The following is an 18,760-nucleotide window of genomic DNA, read 5'->3' as shown; positions in this document are numbered from 1 at the left end:
TCCAAGTGCAAATATAAGACTTTGGCTGTGCATGCTCACTTAAAGGCATGATGAATTGTTTTTAAGTCTGTTCTTGCCACTCGTGGAACATAACGATAAGAAGAGTAAGAAAGTAACTTACAGTAACTATAGTCCGTACTATTCCTTCAACAATATATTTAAATACAGTATATTGTACCTCTAACAATCATTAACTCAATATTATAAATTCTAAGATACTATTGTTATGGAGCTTTAATGTGATATGATGAAAAGCAGTTGAGTCAGTAACCCATTATACCCTCACCCTGCTGCCTCTAAGAAGCCTGTGGTGTGTCCTAAACTCACTTCGTTCTGTCAGTGGTTCTTGTGCCTGCTAACCACATCTGTCTGCCAGTAGCTAGTGTGCCATCTTCACTTTACTGTTGCAGCAGTGAACCTTTGTGCCAGCTCGCCACACTTATCTGTCAATAGTTTGTAAGCCAGAGCATGAGCCACACTTAGCCGACACTTGTCTCTAGTCTTACCCGGTAATCCTGCATGCTCGTGTCTGTTTTCTCTGCATGAAAAGAGCAGTAAGATATATGTGTGTGTGTGTGTGTGTGTGTGTGTGTGTGTGTGTGTGTGTGTGTGTGTGTGTGTGTGTGTGTGTGTGTGTGTGTGTGTGTGTGTCCGTCCTTATCTAACCATGAAAATCCACACTTGTAGAGATTCTTGTCTGTGAACATGTGTTTCTGTGGATAGGCATGTCCTCTTGCAGACAGTTCCTACAGCTGTGCTCCCCTCTCCTTCTACACACCCCTGGATGTTCAGCATTCACAGACAGCCTTAACCTGAACCACACAAAGTACAAAATCCAGCTATCCCCTTCTTCTGTTGACCTCTTATCATCTTTTTCTTATTGAATTGATTTGTCTTAGAATCTGTTGTTGTGTTCCAGATTATTTCCTCTGACCTTTCTCACAGTGGTTTTTGTAACCTCATACCCACCCAGAGCTCAGGATTACATGAACCAGTCTCTCTAGCACCATGCTTTATTCATTAGCCAGAGCCCAAGAACTTCACATTGTTCTAGCTAATGGGAGAAACTCTGATTACTTAAACGCAAAATCATTAAAGTTGTTTAATCTAGTCCTAATCAATGACACCCTAACACATACAACACTGAACTAATCCTGGTTGCTGCAAGGCTTGTTAATATTGACTAATGTCATTTGTCAGCTTTGAAAGCTGAACATGAAAGACATCCAATATAAGTTTAATGTTCTAATTTTTGTTGCATTTTGTTCAGTATATAATTCTCTTGTTTGGATCAAAACATGAAGTGGAACTGTCTGTATGTGTGTCTTTTAAAAAACAAACAAACTGCTGTCTGCTTCCTGTGTGAAAATTGGATTTGTGTTGGATCAAAGAGGATGGAGCTGTGTGGCCAGCATCATTTTGGAGAGCAGCAGCAGCTCAGGCAGCAACGGGATCACCGTCTGCCAGCTAAGGGTTAACTATTTCTCCAACACCACCCCCTTGTTTTTCACAAGTGGTAGCACTGATGTCTCTCTGGTCTCATGGCCATTTTACTTACCATGCTCATTGAGTGTAAAAAGGGGAGGGGGCCACGCAAGGAAAAGATACAGAGCAAGAAGACAGGAAGAGGAAATGTTTCTTTGCATTATACTCCATTTGTGATCTTCATTGCAGGAGTGTGTCTGTGAAGTCTACACCTAAGGGGAAGTATTCTCTTCTGGAATTTGAGGGATGAAGCTAGGGGTGCTCTGTTTTGACCCCTGTGTATGCCCCCCCCCCTTCCCCCCACCTCCACTGCCCTCCCCTAGCCCCCTCCCTGCAGATTCCAGGCCCTGGGGCAGAGACTGGTAGTGCTTAGTCCATCAGCATCTGAAACATGATACCAAGAGAGCCCGCTAAGCTCCTCTTTTATAGTACCAAGTCAGGTCAGGCTGTTTACATCCTTTATTTATTGTTCTCCCACTCGCCCCTCGTTGCCCTCAGAAACCACAATTACTGAAAGTCAGATTTCCTCACACTATTCTAGAGTGGAAAGCATCACTACAAACAAACATGACTTGTTTAGTTCACTTTATGTATCATTTTGTGTTGATGGATGAAAAAGAGAGCATGGCGTTCATTGTGAGAAAAGTTGCAGCCACCGGTTTACTGGTAAAGCCCATACAATGCCATGCCAACAAGAGTACACATGTTCTGGGTACATTTAATCTATAAACTATGAATTCCCTTGTGATTGTAGCCTGGAGGTAGCTCAGTCAAGGCTTTTTATTCATGAGGTAGAACGCCTGGTGTGCAGTTATCAGGACAGAAGGAGTATTCTCCCTGTTTGTTTCCATTGTTGATATAGAAATTATATTTTGGCAGCAAAAGTTGTAGTCATTTATGAGTCAGCAGATACTGAAATGAATCAGTGGATGAGTAAATAGAACTTTAGCAATATGTCAAAAAATATCAGGATAAATGACAATAAAATACATTGATAAGAAAAAATAAGTGTCAGCGAAAATGTATTATTCAGGCCCGACATACTCTGAGAGGCAATATAAATAATATTTTACAAAATGAACTACTTTAAGTTTGGGTTAACCTTCCTGAGTCTCAAAACCTACTCACCTCTTCAACTTAAACCGAATGCTGCACCATATTTCTGATTTTTTTTGTTGCCTCTTTATATTTGCTTCCATTTGATTCTAGGACTGATTTTGAAGATTTTACCCATCACTATTAAAGCATTCATGGGCTGGCTCCTGCATACATCTGTGAGCTTTTCTGCTCATATGTACCTGCACTCAACCTTAGATCCTGTGACAAAAATCTGATAGCAATCCTGCAGCCTAAACTTTAAACTAAAGTTGATAATGCATGCTGAATGAAATGTGACGAGGAGGGTACAGTATTATATAGCAGCAGATCGAAACATTTTTACATGGAATGGGCTTATGGCTGCCTCTGTGCTTTAAGAGACAATCAGTGTGGTGGTGTCTGTTTGCAGTCTCCTCTACATAAACTTAATTATTGAAAATGGATCATATTTTGGTATTTAAGAGAAATGCAATACTAGATACTGTGAGGCATCTCAGGCAAATGGGAGCACATACTGAGGGACGCAACTGTAGTTGGAGATGGATTTATACTGTGTATTGTTATTATTCTACATCTATTTAGGGATATTCATGCCACAGGAGACAGATGACAGGAAACAAGAAGTAGAGAGATGGGTGACAGATGTCCCCAGCTGCACTCAAAATGTGAGGATGTTGTGGTTCCTGGTCAGCATATTAACCCCTGAGCGATGGGGGGCGCCAACTCATTAGCTTTTTCTATCATAGAGTTTGACCATGACAACTGAGCAAAGTCTAACATGAGGAAAAGTAAAGTTTTTTTGTCCTACTACTCTTTACAAGGTGAACTATCCCTTCAACTGCATGGTTGTCATTTGTGTGTACGTTTGTGTGTCTGCAGGTGTGATGTGCGAAGCAGAGCTCTCCTTCACCCTGGAGCCCAGTGACATCATCGCTGTACAGGAGCAGCCCCTCATGCTCCACTGCCAGGTGGATGGCATCCCCCCAATTACGACACAGTGGAGGCATAACGGCCTCCTCTTAACTCAGGGCCAGCATCACACCACCTTCATCAATGGCTCACTCCTGATCGCTCACTTCCAGAAGACCAAATCTGACGGCTCTTCTGACGAGGGCGACTATGAGTGCATGGCCCAGAATTCTTTTGGGCTGGTGGTGAGCCGTAAGGCCCGCATCCAGGCAGCTAGTAAGTCTCACTTTTTATCTATGGACCTGATTTTTAGGGCTGTAATTGGTTTTCAGGATGATATAAAAGGTTTTTAAAAATGAAAAGCTTTTTTTCCTAACTTTTGCATGTTAGTCACCACATGCCAGTAACATGCTACACATCAGTCTAGAAGTCTTTGGTTCTGGTTATGATTTTTATGTTTGTTGTTAGCATGTGTTATCTTAAGATTTAGCACTCTCAATGTTTTTGTCCTGAGGTACTAACATAATAGTTTGTCTGGGCCTGGTTGCATTGGCAGAATCCAAATAAATCATGATTAAATAACACAGTTACGACTGAATCACAACCACAGACATGTAAGTTTGAATAAGTTGTGATCTAGGTTCTTTACAAATGCAAACATTATTATTTAAATATCACCTCAAGTAATCACATTTTAGTCCAGTCTCAGTCGTCAGAGCACTGCTGTGCATGTAAATGTGCTTACTATATCCCCAGCTGTTGAAGCATTTGAATGTAATGAACGTTTGGATGTTCATCTACAGTGCTGCTTAGAAATGGAAGCTCAGCTCATGCTGACAGTCTCCCAGCTGCTTTGTAAAAGTGCAGTAAGCTCAGACACCTACTCACTGGTAGGGGCATCAAGATACATTTTCTCTGACTTGACGACCAGATCCTTTATTTGAAGTTGTTCTTTTTCAATATTAAGTTCCCAGTATTGATGCCATGTTTTACAACATATTTTGGGGGGATTTTTGTCATATCATAGTGGGACAATCTGACTTCCCATCCAAGTGTTGTTTTTTGTCTCACACCATGTATGTGTCAATTGACTTTAAATCAAAGGCATCAAGGATGCACACTCCTGCAGCAGCTTTAGTCATACTGTACTATTCCACACTGTGCTGAGTTAAGACTTTGTGAAGGCTGTGTTATGTGTGTTCTGTAACACAGCGATGGACAAAGGCTCACAGAAGCCTGTTGATTCCCGGGCTATGTGTAGACAGGATACTGCTGTGCTGTTGTGGCCAATACAGCTTTTCCACTCAGTGGGATAGGGAGGTTAGCATGGACGTCTCACTGGCCGAAGGGAAAAGTCACATCAGCTCAGTGGCTGCCTCTGTCAAGCACATGCAACCTTTCAAGGCCTCCCCAAACGGTCTTTCTTTTCAAAGGTCAGATTGAATCTTCTATTGTTGCACATTTAAGGATTCTGCATTAGTGAAAAGTCAACAGTATGGTGCCTCTACTTTTTTTGCATTTCACAGAATTACATTTGACATAGTGGTTAGAAAGCATGAGAAAAATGAGTGTGAACAGATTTAGCAACACATATATAATCACAGGTTGCAGAGAAAACAATAGAATGATACTGGTGGTTTGTACTTTAGCAATGTACAGTATATTATAAAGTAATTATTTATTTGGTAGCATGGTTTGGATCTGTATTTTATAAAAATCTGCGATGAAAAATTCAGAATCAAAGAAGCCGTTTATATGCCAAATCGATCAACATGTGCTTTGAGATGCAAATTGTAAGTTAGTATACACTCAGAAGGTTATACATTTTTTGGTAAATTAATAATTTAACCTGAATTCACTACTGAACCCTTTATGATCACTTTTTAATGTGTTTCACCAATACTGTAAGGAAGCAGCTTCATATTTCAGTGAGAATAGTGCTTGTAGGAATTAAGAGTGTTAGTCTCTGAATTTGAAGAGCAATAAGTTGAATATATTGTTAAAAGTGATAATTCGTAAAGTCCAGAGTTGTGGTGCAGTTGAGTGATCCAGCTCTCTGGTCTCTCCACTTCACTCTCTCTCAAACCCTACAACACTCTGCCCCACTGATCTGCTCTGCCACTAATTCAAATTTAGTGTAATGCTTGCAAATTGTTCATAATAACATATTATTTTAAAGGGGTAGCAATTTAGTGTCAAGTTGTGCCTGACAAATACATTGTTTAATGTATTATTCAGCACATTCATCTTTTTTTAGTTCATGGGCTCAGTGCTGTTTCAGCATGAAGAGTAGCGCAATCCTCTCACTCACTCTGTGTCTGAAAAATTCATTGAATGAATAAAGATTTAATGAATGAACAGTGAGGAGACCTGCCCTGGAGCACACGTTGGAGCTGGTGGCTCTCAAGTTCAAAATCATTCATGGTTGAATCATCCAGTTTTGGCTGAGCTTTGCTCCCCCTTCAGACCTTTTCCATCTTTCCCCTCGACTTGTATTGATTAGGAAGTAACTAGAGGATTACTGAAAGTCACATTCTGACCGGTGACCTCTGACCTTTTGGGTTGTGGTCGAGCAGTCTTTTGGCAAGGCGTTGAATGAATAAAGGCTCTGTTATATAATTCTTTCTGTATTTTGGAAGAACTTTCTGTTTGGTACTGATAGTGTTTACGTTTTCATTATTTTCGATGTATAAATCAGATTAATAGGGTTTTCACTGCACACTTAGCTGTGGTAATTGGCTTCTAGTCTGACAAGGCGATCTTGTATTTTCCGTTGTGTCACAAAATACTGTAAGTAGGCATAATGGCTCTCCATCTGCGTTTGGTCTGATAGGCTGTCTTGGAAAGTATATACTTTTTTTTGCAGTGTAAATTCAGTCAAATTGTAATCATCCCTCTGAGCCCAACCTCTGGCACTCCTCAGACTGCATGTTGCTGCAGGCACTTGTTCAGTCCAGAAGTGCTCCCCTGTTAATCAATCCTTAATTTGTTGCACTATTATGTTTTAGGTCTTTAATAAAGTATTAAAGGAGCTTAATATTTGGGGTAAACTCTAAACTAAAGGGGTTTGAGCTGTCACTGGTCTATTTCATCCTAAACCGCAACAGTGCTGAACTGGGCATGAATTATTGAGTGTTTTCATTTTGATTAAGAAAAGAAATGATACAAAACGAGTGAATGCTTTTTACAAAGGTCAGTGACTAGTGTTTGTTTCTTTTTCTGTTCCTAGTGTTTGTTAATATTGATGCTCTCTTTGTGTTTTTGAGGTAATTTGCTGTGTAATAGTTCCTCTTACAACAGAGCTCTGACTTGTACCACTGTGATGCAATGGGTGGTGTGATTACTGAAGCCTCTTTATAGGCCTCCCAGTGGATAAAGCCTCCATCCTTCCCTCCACACTACCACCCTCCATAAATTTCACTTTTTATTTGCTTGACAACCATTTGTGTGAGCTCACTGTCGGGGGCTGCTGTTGGACGGACTCCCTGTTGCCCCTCTAAATCGGCAGTCGGTCTTGGAAACACTTTTTTCCTCTCAAATGTTATCTCTTTGATGGTTGGTTTCTCTCCCTCTCCTTCCTCACTTTCTCGAGGACCTCCTCATTAGCTTAGGTTCAGGAAGCTTTTCATCATTTGGATGAATGACAAGCCTGGTACAGTTGACCTGACCAGGGCTCCTGCCCCTCCCCCACAGCACACCCGCGTCACCAGGCAACACACTACAAAGGACCCCTGTTACAAAATAGCTTTTAGGATCAATTGAAATGACTTGCTTTTGTCCGTTTGTCTGGAAGTAATTGGGAAGAGTTGAAGCTTTGTTGGGAGATATTTTTTTTCCCCTCTCCCATTCATATATGGAGCCTGCAGTTGACCTCAGGGACCATCGAAAAGATTTGCAAACACAATAACAAAGTGTGCTGAAAAAAGGCAAAGTCACTGCAAACATGGCCAGAGTGAAAACACAAAAAATAATAACTGCGTAATGACTTCAGTATATGTGTTATTTATTTTATAGACTGCTTCAGTATGCATAATTCCTCATTCATTCAGAAATCGTCATGGTGAATTGTGCTGCAGTTATAATGACAGGCCTCTGACTGAGACTTTAATGAAAAAGAGGAACCCAGGGCGCCGTAATGGATGAAATAGGAGAAGACAGATGATGCCTGTAAAAGTGTCTCAGTTTATACCCATGCCTCTCATTTGTGTGAATTCCTCCCAGGGATGTAAATGTAAAGAAGTGGGAGTCCGATAGAAACTACATGTGTAGCTGTGCCAGAAAAAGCAAAGTTTTAAAAGTAGATGGCTTCCCGCGAGGAGCTACTCAGATTCAGACAGAGGTTTGTAAGAGTGATTTATGTGGCGCTCACGTTAGTTACGAGAGCATTTGTACGTGTGCATGCGCGTGTGTTTAGATGCTCTCCATCACACTCCAACCTTCCTGTCCCCACCCCTTTCATGGCCTCCTGCCTGGGTGAAGGCTGGATCTCCATCCCTACATCTCCTTGTAGCTCCCTTTGTCTGCGAGCCAAACCCCGCCCCTGATCTGTCCCCCCTCCTGCCCTCGCTCCTCTGTGCTTGCTCGCCACGAAGCAAGTCATCTCTCTTGTCACATTGATTTGCCAAATATAGTTTTGACATTTTAAACATGAAGCCTGTTTTCTTTTTCTTTTTTCTTTTCATCCTTGCAAAATTACAATTTACGCATGTTTGACATGCAGGCATTACTAACTTCAGGAATTATAATTTTTTTTAAGGAAAAGTCAGGATTTTAAAATTTTCTGCCACAAATAAGCACAGTCTCTGCTGTATTTCTCTCGCTGATATCATTCCTATAATTGATATTCTGGTCTTGAAAACATTACATCATATTAGTGCATATGGACACGGCCTTTGACTGCCCTGTTCCTTCCTTTGGGCAGGTATGTGGGCTGATGTTAAACCAGAGTGTTCCCTCCTGCTGTGCGGTCAGCGCCCTTCCATCTGTTTGCCACTGTGTCAGAAAGACTGAGGAAAAAAGGGCTTTTTTTCTGTACTGGCGGACTAAAGGGAAGAGAGCTCTGACCTCTGCTGTGTAATTACACTAGAAACTGGTTATTACCGTCCACCTGCAGACTAAATTCACCAATCTCCTTGCCTGATTATGCATGCTCTGTTTGAGCAGATTCAGATTGGTGACAATGAAGAGATTTTATTGCTTATTTTAGAATAGCAATCTTTTTTCAGAATTCATAGCAGGTTCATTTCCTACACTTTGTGTGGTTATATACGAGCAAAGGCAAGGGTAAACAGTTTCTGATGTTATTGTCTATCCCCTTTGCGCTCTCCATGCCTATAAAGATACTATTTGTCCTCTGTGGGTTGTTTTGCTGTCAAGAAGCTAAATAAACAGAAATACTGGAAACCCCTAATGACAACTCTAGATTTAACATTGACAAATGCTTAAATTTGTCCAACTCTCCTGTGGGTAAGGGGCAGGGTGAATCTGTATTATTTCTCAAGATGACACGTCATTGACCTTGAAGCAATGGAAAATCACCAAGGGATCTTGCACTGCTCCTGCGATGCCTTATTGTCTTAGTTTACTGTGTTTTTATATGCTGGGGAGCAGAAATGCAGTGTAAAATTGGGCTTCAGTGAGATCTCCAAGCCAATTAGTAATTTAGTTGCTTTAGTCAGTTAATTGCTAATCAAATATTCATTAAAAACATTCATTACTATTTATAATTTATGACAGTATTGATAATGTTGCCGGTTTGGAAGCAAAAAAGGACATGCATCCTAACTTCTTTTGCAGAATTACATTAATTGCATTCCCTCTATTTCCTATTTAAGGCATGAACAGCTAATGCAAAAAAAAAAAAAAAATCCAGAGCACAATGGTTGTATGTGAGCTTAAATCTTAAGCCATGCTGACAAGACTACAGCCATGCATAGAGCACAGACATGCATGGGCAGCTACAACCATCTTCTTCCTTCAGCTGAGGGATGAGCTACTGTGTGGAGCAGAACAGGCACCCTTACGCTCTAAAAATATCTGCCCAAGTAAACAGTGGGCAAATAAAACGCCTGAACAGGGGAAGGGATACTGATGAGTGTGGAAACAGCTGCATGATTGAAATATTGCACTTCTCAAACAAGCATTACACGTATTCTTCCTGGCGCACTTCAGTTGTGACATGTCGTTAATCCTATCGATGTCTTTCTTCGGGAGATATAATAACAAATGGGATCATGTTACATCATGTAAGAAACAAACAGATCTGTGCCTAAGTCCTATTAATGCAAGAGGAAAATGTAGGCACATGATACACACATTCACAATGTGTGCACACATACACAATCTTTGACCTCGCTCCTTTTTGCCACTGTGCCAACTTTTCTAGCAGCTGCTCTCATTAGCTGTGTACACCGTAGCTGATCATTCACATCATGCCCATCGACATTATGTCTTTTTCTGGTTTTGTCATACAAAGCAGTGTTATCTTTGGAAAACTTTGTGCTCGGAAGGACCGGAATCACTATGAAAAACTATGTGTCAATATCTAATATTTGATGTGCTCAACAAACAAATATAAACCAAACATCTTGCCGTTACCTCTTCACAACACAAAGATCAGCTTTTGTTTCACTGTCTGAGTATTTGTGTGTCTGTCAATAGATGTGTTCGTTGCTATGACTCAGTTAATAAGTATGCGTTGGTCTCCGGGTAGCTTTAAACCACTATTAAACCTAACAAAGAGTAGTTTCTCATCAGCATGTAAACATTAGCTATTCTAAAACAAACCTAAAGGGGGCCTAAAGTTCCTTCTGCCTGATTTTAAGGCTCATGGGAGGAATTCCTCAGTAATAGAGGTGAAAGGTGAAAGAAGAGAGAGCAGAGGCCGGGGCCAAAGGTTGGAGGAGGCAGACCAGTCTCCAAATGTGGTATTTTGCTTTGTCACCACTTCATTAAAGTTGTATTTTAGGGTTTGAACTGTCATGTTAGTGTGAAGGTCAGGTTTAGGTAGAGGTTGGGCAACAGGAAATCGGCTTTATCCATTTAGGGTCTTCTTAAAGAAGGCAGCACAAGGATGTTTGGGCTTGTTTTGACTAGGTGTGTTGGTGTTCCTGTGATTCCAGGCTTGACTAGGGGCTTGGTTAGCTCTCGCTACTGCCCCATCACCGCGCTTCACTACACTTAACAGAGCCTTTATAGCCAGATTGTGCAGTTAAAAGTCTTTACAGGGTCTGCACCATCCACCAATAAAAACACCAAAACTCCCCTTCCTGTCTTCTCATTGGCATGCATTATGTGGTTGATATTATCATCACCTTCTCAGTTTTTCAGACACACACACACACACACACACACACACACACACACACACACACACACACACACACACACACACACACACACACACACACACACACACACACACACACACACACACACACACACACACACACACACACACACACACACACACACACAAGGCCCTTCAGTCCAGTTTTCCATTTTGTTTAAGCAGGGATCAGGAAATCTTTCTGCCAACAAACAGAAGAGTCTGAGACAAAGGCCAGTCATTGATGGCAGGCTGCAGCTTTCCTTTGGGCCCCAGACACCTCTCCCCTCTCTTGCCTGCATGTGTGTTTGTGTGTGCTGGGGTACCTATTGTCAGTTGTGAAATGCAGGGCAGTGGAGTGGCTGGGAACAGGCAGAGGCTGTGGAGATGTTCAGCCTCTGGTGGCTCTGCTTTGTGATGGTGGCCTGAGTGTTTGTTCTCCTGACCGACTCAGCTAGCTGTGCCTGAGGCCCCCTTTTGTCACTGCTGACTCTGGGTGGGTGTGTTTCCCCTTGCACCCTCCTGCCTCTTTCTTTTCCCTAGGTTTCAGCATTGACTTAGAAATAGAGGGGTCGCAGGTCATGAGGGGCTGGACGATGGAGAGGGGGGTTTAACTGGGAAACTGTGACCTTTTTGTGTGCACTAGGGCAGAATACCCCTCCCTTTTTGTTATTCTCCTCCCATTATGTTTCCCCTCCTCCAATACGCAGCCTCCTGTTCATTCCCTAGTGGGGACCCATCCCCCTGTCTGATTGCCCAGGGGCAGTGGCAGTGACCTTGGCTTTGGAAGTGAAATAAAGTGGCCCAAACCTGCCACAGCATCACAACTCTAACCCTGCTCTTTCCCAAACAAGCAACGCAGCAACCTGGAAGAACAAAAGCAAAATAAGCAAATTTTCTCTCACTCAAAGGACATTTATTTGTCTTTGTCATGTGTTTTCTGTTTTCTCGAGGGCTTCACAGTTTCAAAAAATTCAGTTCTGTATAACAGTAACTATATTTCTGCTGCTATTTTCTGACATGTTTCCATATATGACTAGAGGACTGCTTGATGTTGAACTTGGCTTGAGGAAATGTGTGGCAATATTTCACTTTCACTGTCACTTCATTATAATGATTATGTTTTGTATTAAAGCTATTATTTGACCTCCAGTGCCCTTTGCAAAGTTACTGTGCACCTCTTCACTCGGGTATTGTCCTCAAAGTAAAGTTATTAACTTTGCACACTATCAACTCAAACGAGCAGGTCTAATCTATATCAATGTCTTGCTTGCTTACTATCAATTTAAGGTCCAAATAACACAAGATAAAGATAAGGTTGGAAATTATTTATTATTCTGTGTCGATGGAGGCTTTGGTATTTTTTTACAGAAGGTAATGACAGAAGATGAGTAAATTATTGTAAGCGATTGTCAGAGGAAATGATGAATATGGTGTAGCATCCATGCAAGTGTGCATGCATTGTCTTTACAGTCAGATGCTGTAATGAGGGATTGTTATAACAACATGAACTCATTGAGATACACAGTTTTTATTCTCTTTTCTCCCCTGAAGTGTTTGGGGTTAAAAACTTGTCAGCCACCAGTGTCTGTGGAGTAGGTCACCAGAGATCAAAATTAATTCCACAGGAACCAATTAGAAGAGGTTATTGCTGGAACAGGATGAACGATTTCTGGGATGGCCATATTTCCTCCGGACAGCCTGTTTGCAATTTCTGTAGTTTTGTTACCATGTCTCACTTTTGGGAATGTAATGATTGAAAAAATACCCTGTTTAAGAAGTTTAGATTTCAATGTATTCCATTGTAATGCTAACTATGACATCCAGGGTTGTAAAGTTATAGTATTTGACACCTGAGAAGGAAAAGGTATTCAGTTATTAAGAGCAGCTTCTCATCTGCATGTAACAAACAAAAAGTAGTGCAGTTACAGTAGTAAAAGAAAAACCTTATGTTGTTCAGCAGCCACAGGTTATAAAGAAAATCTAAAGTGAAATGAATCTGCAGATAATTTTCCAAATACCATTAAGAATTTTTTTTCTCTTTGTCTTCTGTTAACTGATCACTTTGGTTCTTTGAATGTTGGTTGGACAACACATTTGAGGATGTCACCTTGAGGACTTGAAATTGTAATCTGAATCTGAATGTTTTTGCTATTTCTTAACATCTTGTAGATAAAACACACACGATAATCATAAAAATAGTAAAATAGAAATCAAGAGCAAAGTAAACTGCATCAAAACCAAGTGGGGAAAGATGAAAATGGGGAGAAATAGGGAGTAAAATAGATAGAGCATGTGTCTGTGGTCTCAAATGATTTCTTGGCCCCTCTGGCTCCTCGAGGCTGGACCTTGAACCAGGAAGGAACATTCCATTCCGATGCTGTGCCGTGACCTCCTGACCCCGGCAGCTTTTGTTTCCAGGGCAGCCTTCGACAGGCAGCGGGATGCAAAGCAACAGCAGTGGGCTCGCTTGGCTTGAAGAAGCACGCTGCTGCCGTTAGAACATGCTGGAAAACTGCTCCCCTGACCCCAGGCTCGTAATTCATCTCTGTAACTTGCACATTACCTACGCTTAGGATCAAATAAATGCACTGACATGGACATGTGCACAGGCTCGTGGTCAATGACTACATATAATATGTTGACCTGCTATAAGTACAAAATAGTAACTAATGCACAGTGTGCATTCCCTCACTACATTGACATGTTACTGACACCTTTATTTCGGTTTGAAAGCACCACTGAAACATTTAATTTAATTCTATCCTCGAGTGACAGAGTAGCAACCCCACGATCCATCATAAGACATGCTTCCAATAGCCCTCTTTCAAGAGGTGCTCAGGGGGTGAAATGTGTTTATTTTATAATCATACAAAGAATTTGTGTCATCCGTCCGACTGCCGTCTTGAATCATTTTTATGAATGAATCTCAGATTTTTTTCTTTACAGAAATAGTTTCATGTCATGTGTTAGTAAGTCGTAAGGAGGACCATTTTATTGCCTCAGCGTGAAAAGATGAAACATGATACCAGTCGTGTAATAGCCCTCTCCATTTTCCAGCATAGGCATTATTTGTGAGTGGGTAGACAGCTTTAGAGGGTTAGCTGGCTGATGGCGGGCTGGACGAGTCGGTGATATGTCCTTATGTCTGACAGCTTATGATCTTGCCCCTCCCATCTTCTCCAAGGAACAGACGAGACTAGAGCATGATGATCAGAGTCACTGTTACAGGTTGCTGACAGTAAGTGTTCTTTGTCAATGGACACGACTTTATATCATATAATGGCAGAGCACAGAAACATTAATATGTGAGTGAGGGACTGCTCAGCCACACCACAGGTGTTGCTTTCATTTAGTGATGTGTGGAACACTTGAACAATATATCACAGAATTTTATCTTAAAAATGTGTCAGTTGAAAATAAAACTTTAACTGATTATACTTAGCTCCTTTTGACAAAAAGAAAACAGAACATTTATTTGGAACTCTTTTGATGGTCAATTGATATTTTGTTTGCGTACACTTTTAAAAAATGGCAAATATTTATTGTTTCCAAATTAATCCACAATGGAATAAATATTTGTTTTACTTTTTTTGGTCCCACAAGCTAAAATACTACGAAAAGTATATTAAAAAAAAGTACTTTTTATGCTGAATTTATATCTATTTGTATAATTTTTCTCTCAGGTATGGTTATTAAGTTACAGAATGTATAATCCTTATTCATAAACAAGGCTGTTGTTACACTCAGAATGTGTACAAAAGTGCTTCTAAAATGTACAAATGTATGATTTTCACCTATATTTGGCCTCAGAAACATCCCTCTTGTCCAGCAATAGTCTGGCAAAATAGGGATCCATTTAATTGGTACCACTTTTCCAGGTCCATGTGAGTATACAGGGACCAAAGATCTATTCGTGATAGAGAAATTCTGAAAACATATTTGGATTAAACATGAAATAATACATAAAAAACTTTTGTTTTGTTTTTACATGGGACAGACTGCTTTACCTAATACAAAGCCATGCAAAGAAGCAACCAAAATAAGAGTCAAAAGAATCACTGTAAAGACAAAGCCTGTATTTTATTTCAATATTCATAGGCCTCATGCAGCCTTGGGATTTTTTTTCACCAGAAAAAAATATTTCCCTGAATTTATGTAAATCCAGGATTGCTCTTTGTTTGCTCAATCCCTGAAAATGGTATTTCATTATCTGATTAAGCAGATATACCATTGTAACAAATATTGTATCTGCCCAGTCTTTGTTTGCACACGCTATAGGTAGCAGCAGAGACAAAGGGCTTTCATCTCTCACCCGCTGTCTTGTAACACTAAGTGGTTATGACAGGGCCTGCACTTGGCTTTCCTCTCTTTCCTGCTCCTCTTCCTCTCTGCTTATTTTTTCTCATGATTGGGTGTGTGCTAGGCTCCATGCGGTGGGCGTGGCTGGAGAGTCACACATGTGTGTACAAAAGAAGCTGGGGGTTACTGACTGCATATTACCCTGAATTCATTAGATTAGCCAGTTTGGAGGTGGGTGGGGGGCTGGGTTTCTCCAGCGAGCAAGGGGCAGTAATGTCCCTGGTGACCACAGTCAGCTGGCAGCCTGAGGATAAAAAGACATTGAAAAGAAAAGAATAAGAACCAGACCTTGAGTTTCCAGCTGTCTCAACAAGAGGACGTGGCGGTGACAATATCTTAACATCACAAAATGAGGTGATGGCAGTTTTCCATATATAAACAGCTGCTGCTCTCTTAAATGATCTATGCTCTTAAACGGCTGCTGTCACTGTAGCTGCACTAAAATCATTTATCCCATTGCCTCGCTCTTCGCTTCATGTTCTGCAATAGGTTTCAGTCTTCAGCACATACAATATTTTTTCTCTCTTTTCATGTACATGAATGTGTGTCAGTATTGCTGTTACAAGATCCTAAAGGCGTGAAGTGGCTGGCACAAGTATCTCTCATCCATCTCGTTGTGCATGATTGATGTCGTAGCATCTCTTCTCCCAGTAATTGAGCTTCTATTTAGAGAATAGAGGATCTGAAATTTTGCTACTTCCTGTTTTGTTATCTTTCACTTAGCCCAGTATTAGTTCAACTCTAAACAACACGAAGGTGGGCCACCAAAATAAAACTATTATACATTGTTCTCATTCCTTTCTCATCAGTCCACTCCCTCTGTCTTTAATACAATCACTAGCTCCTCCTATGCTCTGTTGTAGTCGTGCCCCCCACCAACGCATCTCTGTTTGCAACCCACGTGATGGCACTGTGTTGCCCGGGATTGTGATTAATGGCCGCAATTCAGCCTGAAAAATTCCCCTGAGTGGGTGCTAGTTGGCTTACGCAGAGAAGAAACTCATTACTGCTGTCAGTTGAGCTGACAGAGCAGGGACGGGTGTGAGTGATTGTACTGTATGTGTGGCTGTGTGTGCGAGGGGCAAAGACAGAGAAACAAATTTCTGTGCATGTCAGTAAGTGCATGCATGTCTGTTCACCTTTTACGTATATAAGCCATCATGTGTGAATAATGTGTGTCCACGTGTTATCAGCTGAGTGTAATGGTGACAGTGTGTCCGAAGGCTGGTATCCAAGTAACATGGATAATTTCTTAGAAATGTATGAGCCTCACCCTGTCAGCAGCCTGCGCACACAAACACTCCAACTTAAGGTCTTTAATGGATAACCCGTGCACACCGTGTTGCTTCATTAGCCACGGCCATTTTCATTTACATTGTCTTCTATGTACCTGAAACATATGGTTTGGCCATTCTTACACATCCCCATCTTTTATTAAAAGATATATTCTCTCTAATCTGAGGTAAACATAGCAGGTGGGTGGAATATTTCTACTTATTAGTGCTATGACAATGCCAGTTCTTATTAAATAATGGAAAGGTTTTCATTCCAAAATCTATAATTACCTGTCCAGTCCTATTTGTGAGTATGGTGGAGAGAGAGTAAAGCAAGACAGAGGAAAAAAGGGAGAATGACATCTAAAAGGAGAGTAAGTCTGCACAATATGGATAAGGAAAGATGTGTGCCATTTACTGAGAGATGACTATCCACATTCACTGGCACCACAAGCAGTGCCAATATGAAGATTAGAGGACATACACATATATTGCACATATGGAAATTGCTGCATCTGTAGCTCAGGCTTTCGCTTTGCGGCTTAGTTTGAAGAGACATGACCAGGACTGGAAAATGCTTCAAAGTAGTCTGGGTTTTTTGGGTTTTTTTTTGTCCAATATACATAATATCTGAATTTTACAGTACTTTTAGCAAATCATATTTTCTTTCTCTTAGTCAAATAAATTGTCCAAATATTTTAGATAACGTTATTGTGAGTCTGGAATTTGGCGTACAAGATGAAATCAACACCACTAAGATGACACTTTGGTAATGATGATAATGACATGTATGGATTTTCATGCTAATGCAGTGTTATTATATTTGTTGGACAGGTGAACAACCTTTGATGCAACTACGACCTCAGTCATACTATATATTAGCTATTGCTAATTAATGTTGTTGATACGACACAGAAAATGTTATCTCATCATAGCATTTCACTTGCAAGCATTTCAAAGACACCGAGCGGTCTCCTTGTGTCTTTCCTCATTCGCTGTTTGCCAATATAGACAGGAGTACAATTTGTATATTTTCACTTTGAGTGGTAGAAAACAGGCTTAAAACAATTTTGTACTGATGGGTAGTTATAGTAAAAATAGTTATGGTGTGCATCCTCAGGAAATGTGTGGGTGAAAAGAGGCAAACATTTGGTGCGTGTGTTTTCTGTGGCTCACACAAATCATACTAAAAACAAAACCAAAAGAAAACCATGTAATGTTTGTGTGATTAATGATTGTGAAAAAGAAAAAGAGGTATCAGAGCATAAAGACCACCCCATGAACGCAGGTTCATAATAAATAGACAGCTTAAGACATTGGACTCTCAGCTGTCACTCTGATGATGGATTCGTTTATGTCAATTTTTGATAGGACTGCATTTTTGGAAGCTGTGATGTAAGGATTTGTAAACCAGCAGGGACAGTGAGACAGATTAATGCCCAGTGGGAATCACCCAAGTGAGGCCCAGTGGACCTCCCTCATACAACTACTCAGGGCTTCTCTTGTGTGTGGGACGGAGTGATGAAGGGGTGAGATTTACACAGCCAATGGCTCAGCCATTTGGGGAACCCAGATTTCAGGGTGCTCTGAGATGCAGTGGAGCGCATGGGCCGGTCCCGCCCTGCGTCTTTCAGATTTCCCGTGGGAGTGCCAGATGTGGGGTCATCCATCTACCCCCCAGTTCAGACCGACCCTCCTCAAAGTCACTCTCAGATGCATAGTTAACCCTGCATGCTACACTCTCAGACAGCAACACACACAGTCAAGGTATATTAATCTCAGAAATGTCACAATGCTCATATTCTTTCCACCTGCGATGTGCGATGAAGAAACGGCAGCACAAAGAAAAGACTTTTCGGTAGAGATTCATCCTGATCTCCTCAGAGTGGCCTCCCAACCTAACAGTTGTCCTCTAATGAGGGGGAAGTAATGAGTGTTAGACTGAGGAGAATTGTGATGCCAATTGTCCATCCAGGTTGTTATTCAGAGCCACTGCTGTCTGTGGGCCTCGCTTATTTCTGGCTTCACAAAACAAGAGGCGTAGACCATCCAAAGAAGAATTTAATGGCATTACCATTTGAATATAAATCGTTTTTAACCCCAGATGTCTCTAAACGTTTTAAAATATTTCAAAGTATCCAGACAAGACGGGGGATACGCATTGTAGGGTTTTACTTTTGTGCAGGGAGCGTACAGTGAATGAGCTGAAAGAATGACAGCACATAATTCATGTGGATATGAGCTCATAGATACTGAAAGGCACCTCATTTGAATTCTAAAGCAGTCAGTTGCATGTAAAGGTATT

At 41.0% G+C, this 18,760-nt stretch overlaps 1 protein-coding gene across 1 annotated transcript in view; it reads left to right on the top strand.

Annotated features, from left to right (window-relative positions):
* Positions 1-18,760, top strand: part of igdcc3 (immunoglobulin superfamily, DCC subclass, member 3) — a 59,245-nt gene that overhangs the window by 2,205 nt on the left and 38,280 nt on the right. Inside the window, exon 2 of the mRNA XM_069697663.1 lies at positions 3,463-3,768. Coding sequence (XP_069553764.1) covers positions 3,463-3,768 — 306 coding nt within the window. The remainder of the gene's footprint in view (positions 1-3,462; positions 3,769-18,760) is intronic.

The sequence above is a fragment of the Brachyistius frenatus genome, unplaced genomic scaffold (assembly GCF_029030835.1).
Source record: "Brachyistius frenatus isolate BFR_SWC_R1_liver_20210118 unplaced genomic scaffold, ASM2903083v1 Contig_24, whole genome shotgun sequence".
Classification (NCBI taxonomy): domain Eukaryota; kingdom Metazoa; phylum Chordata; class Actinopteri; family Embiotocidae; genus Brachyistius; species Brachyistius frenatus.
Note: the sequence above shows the minus strand (reverse complement) of the source record. Positions and strands in the feature narration are given on the sequence as shown.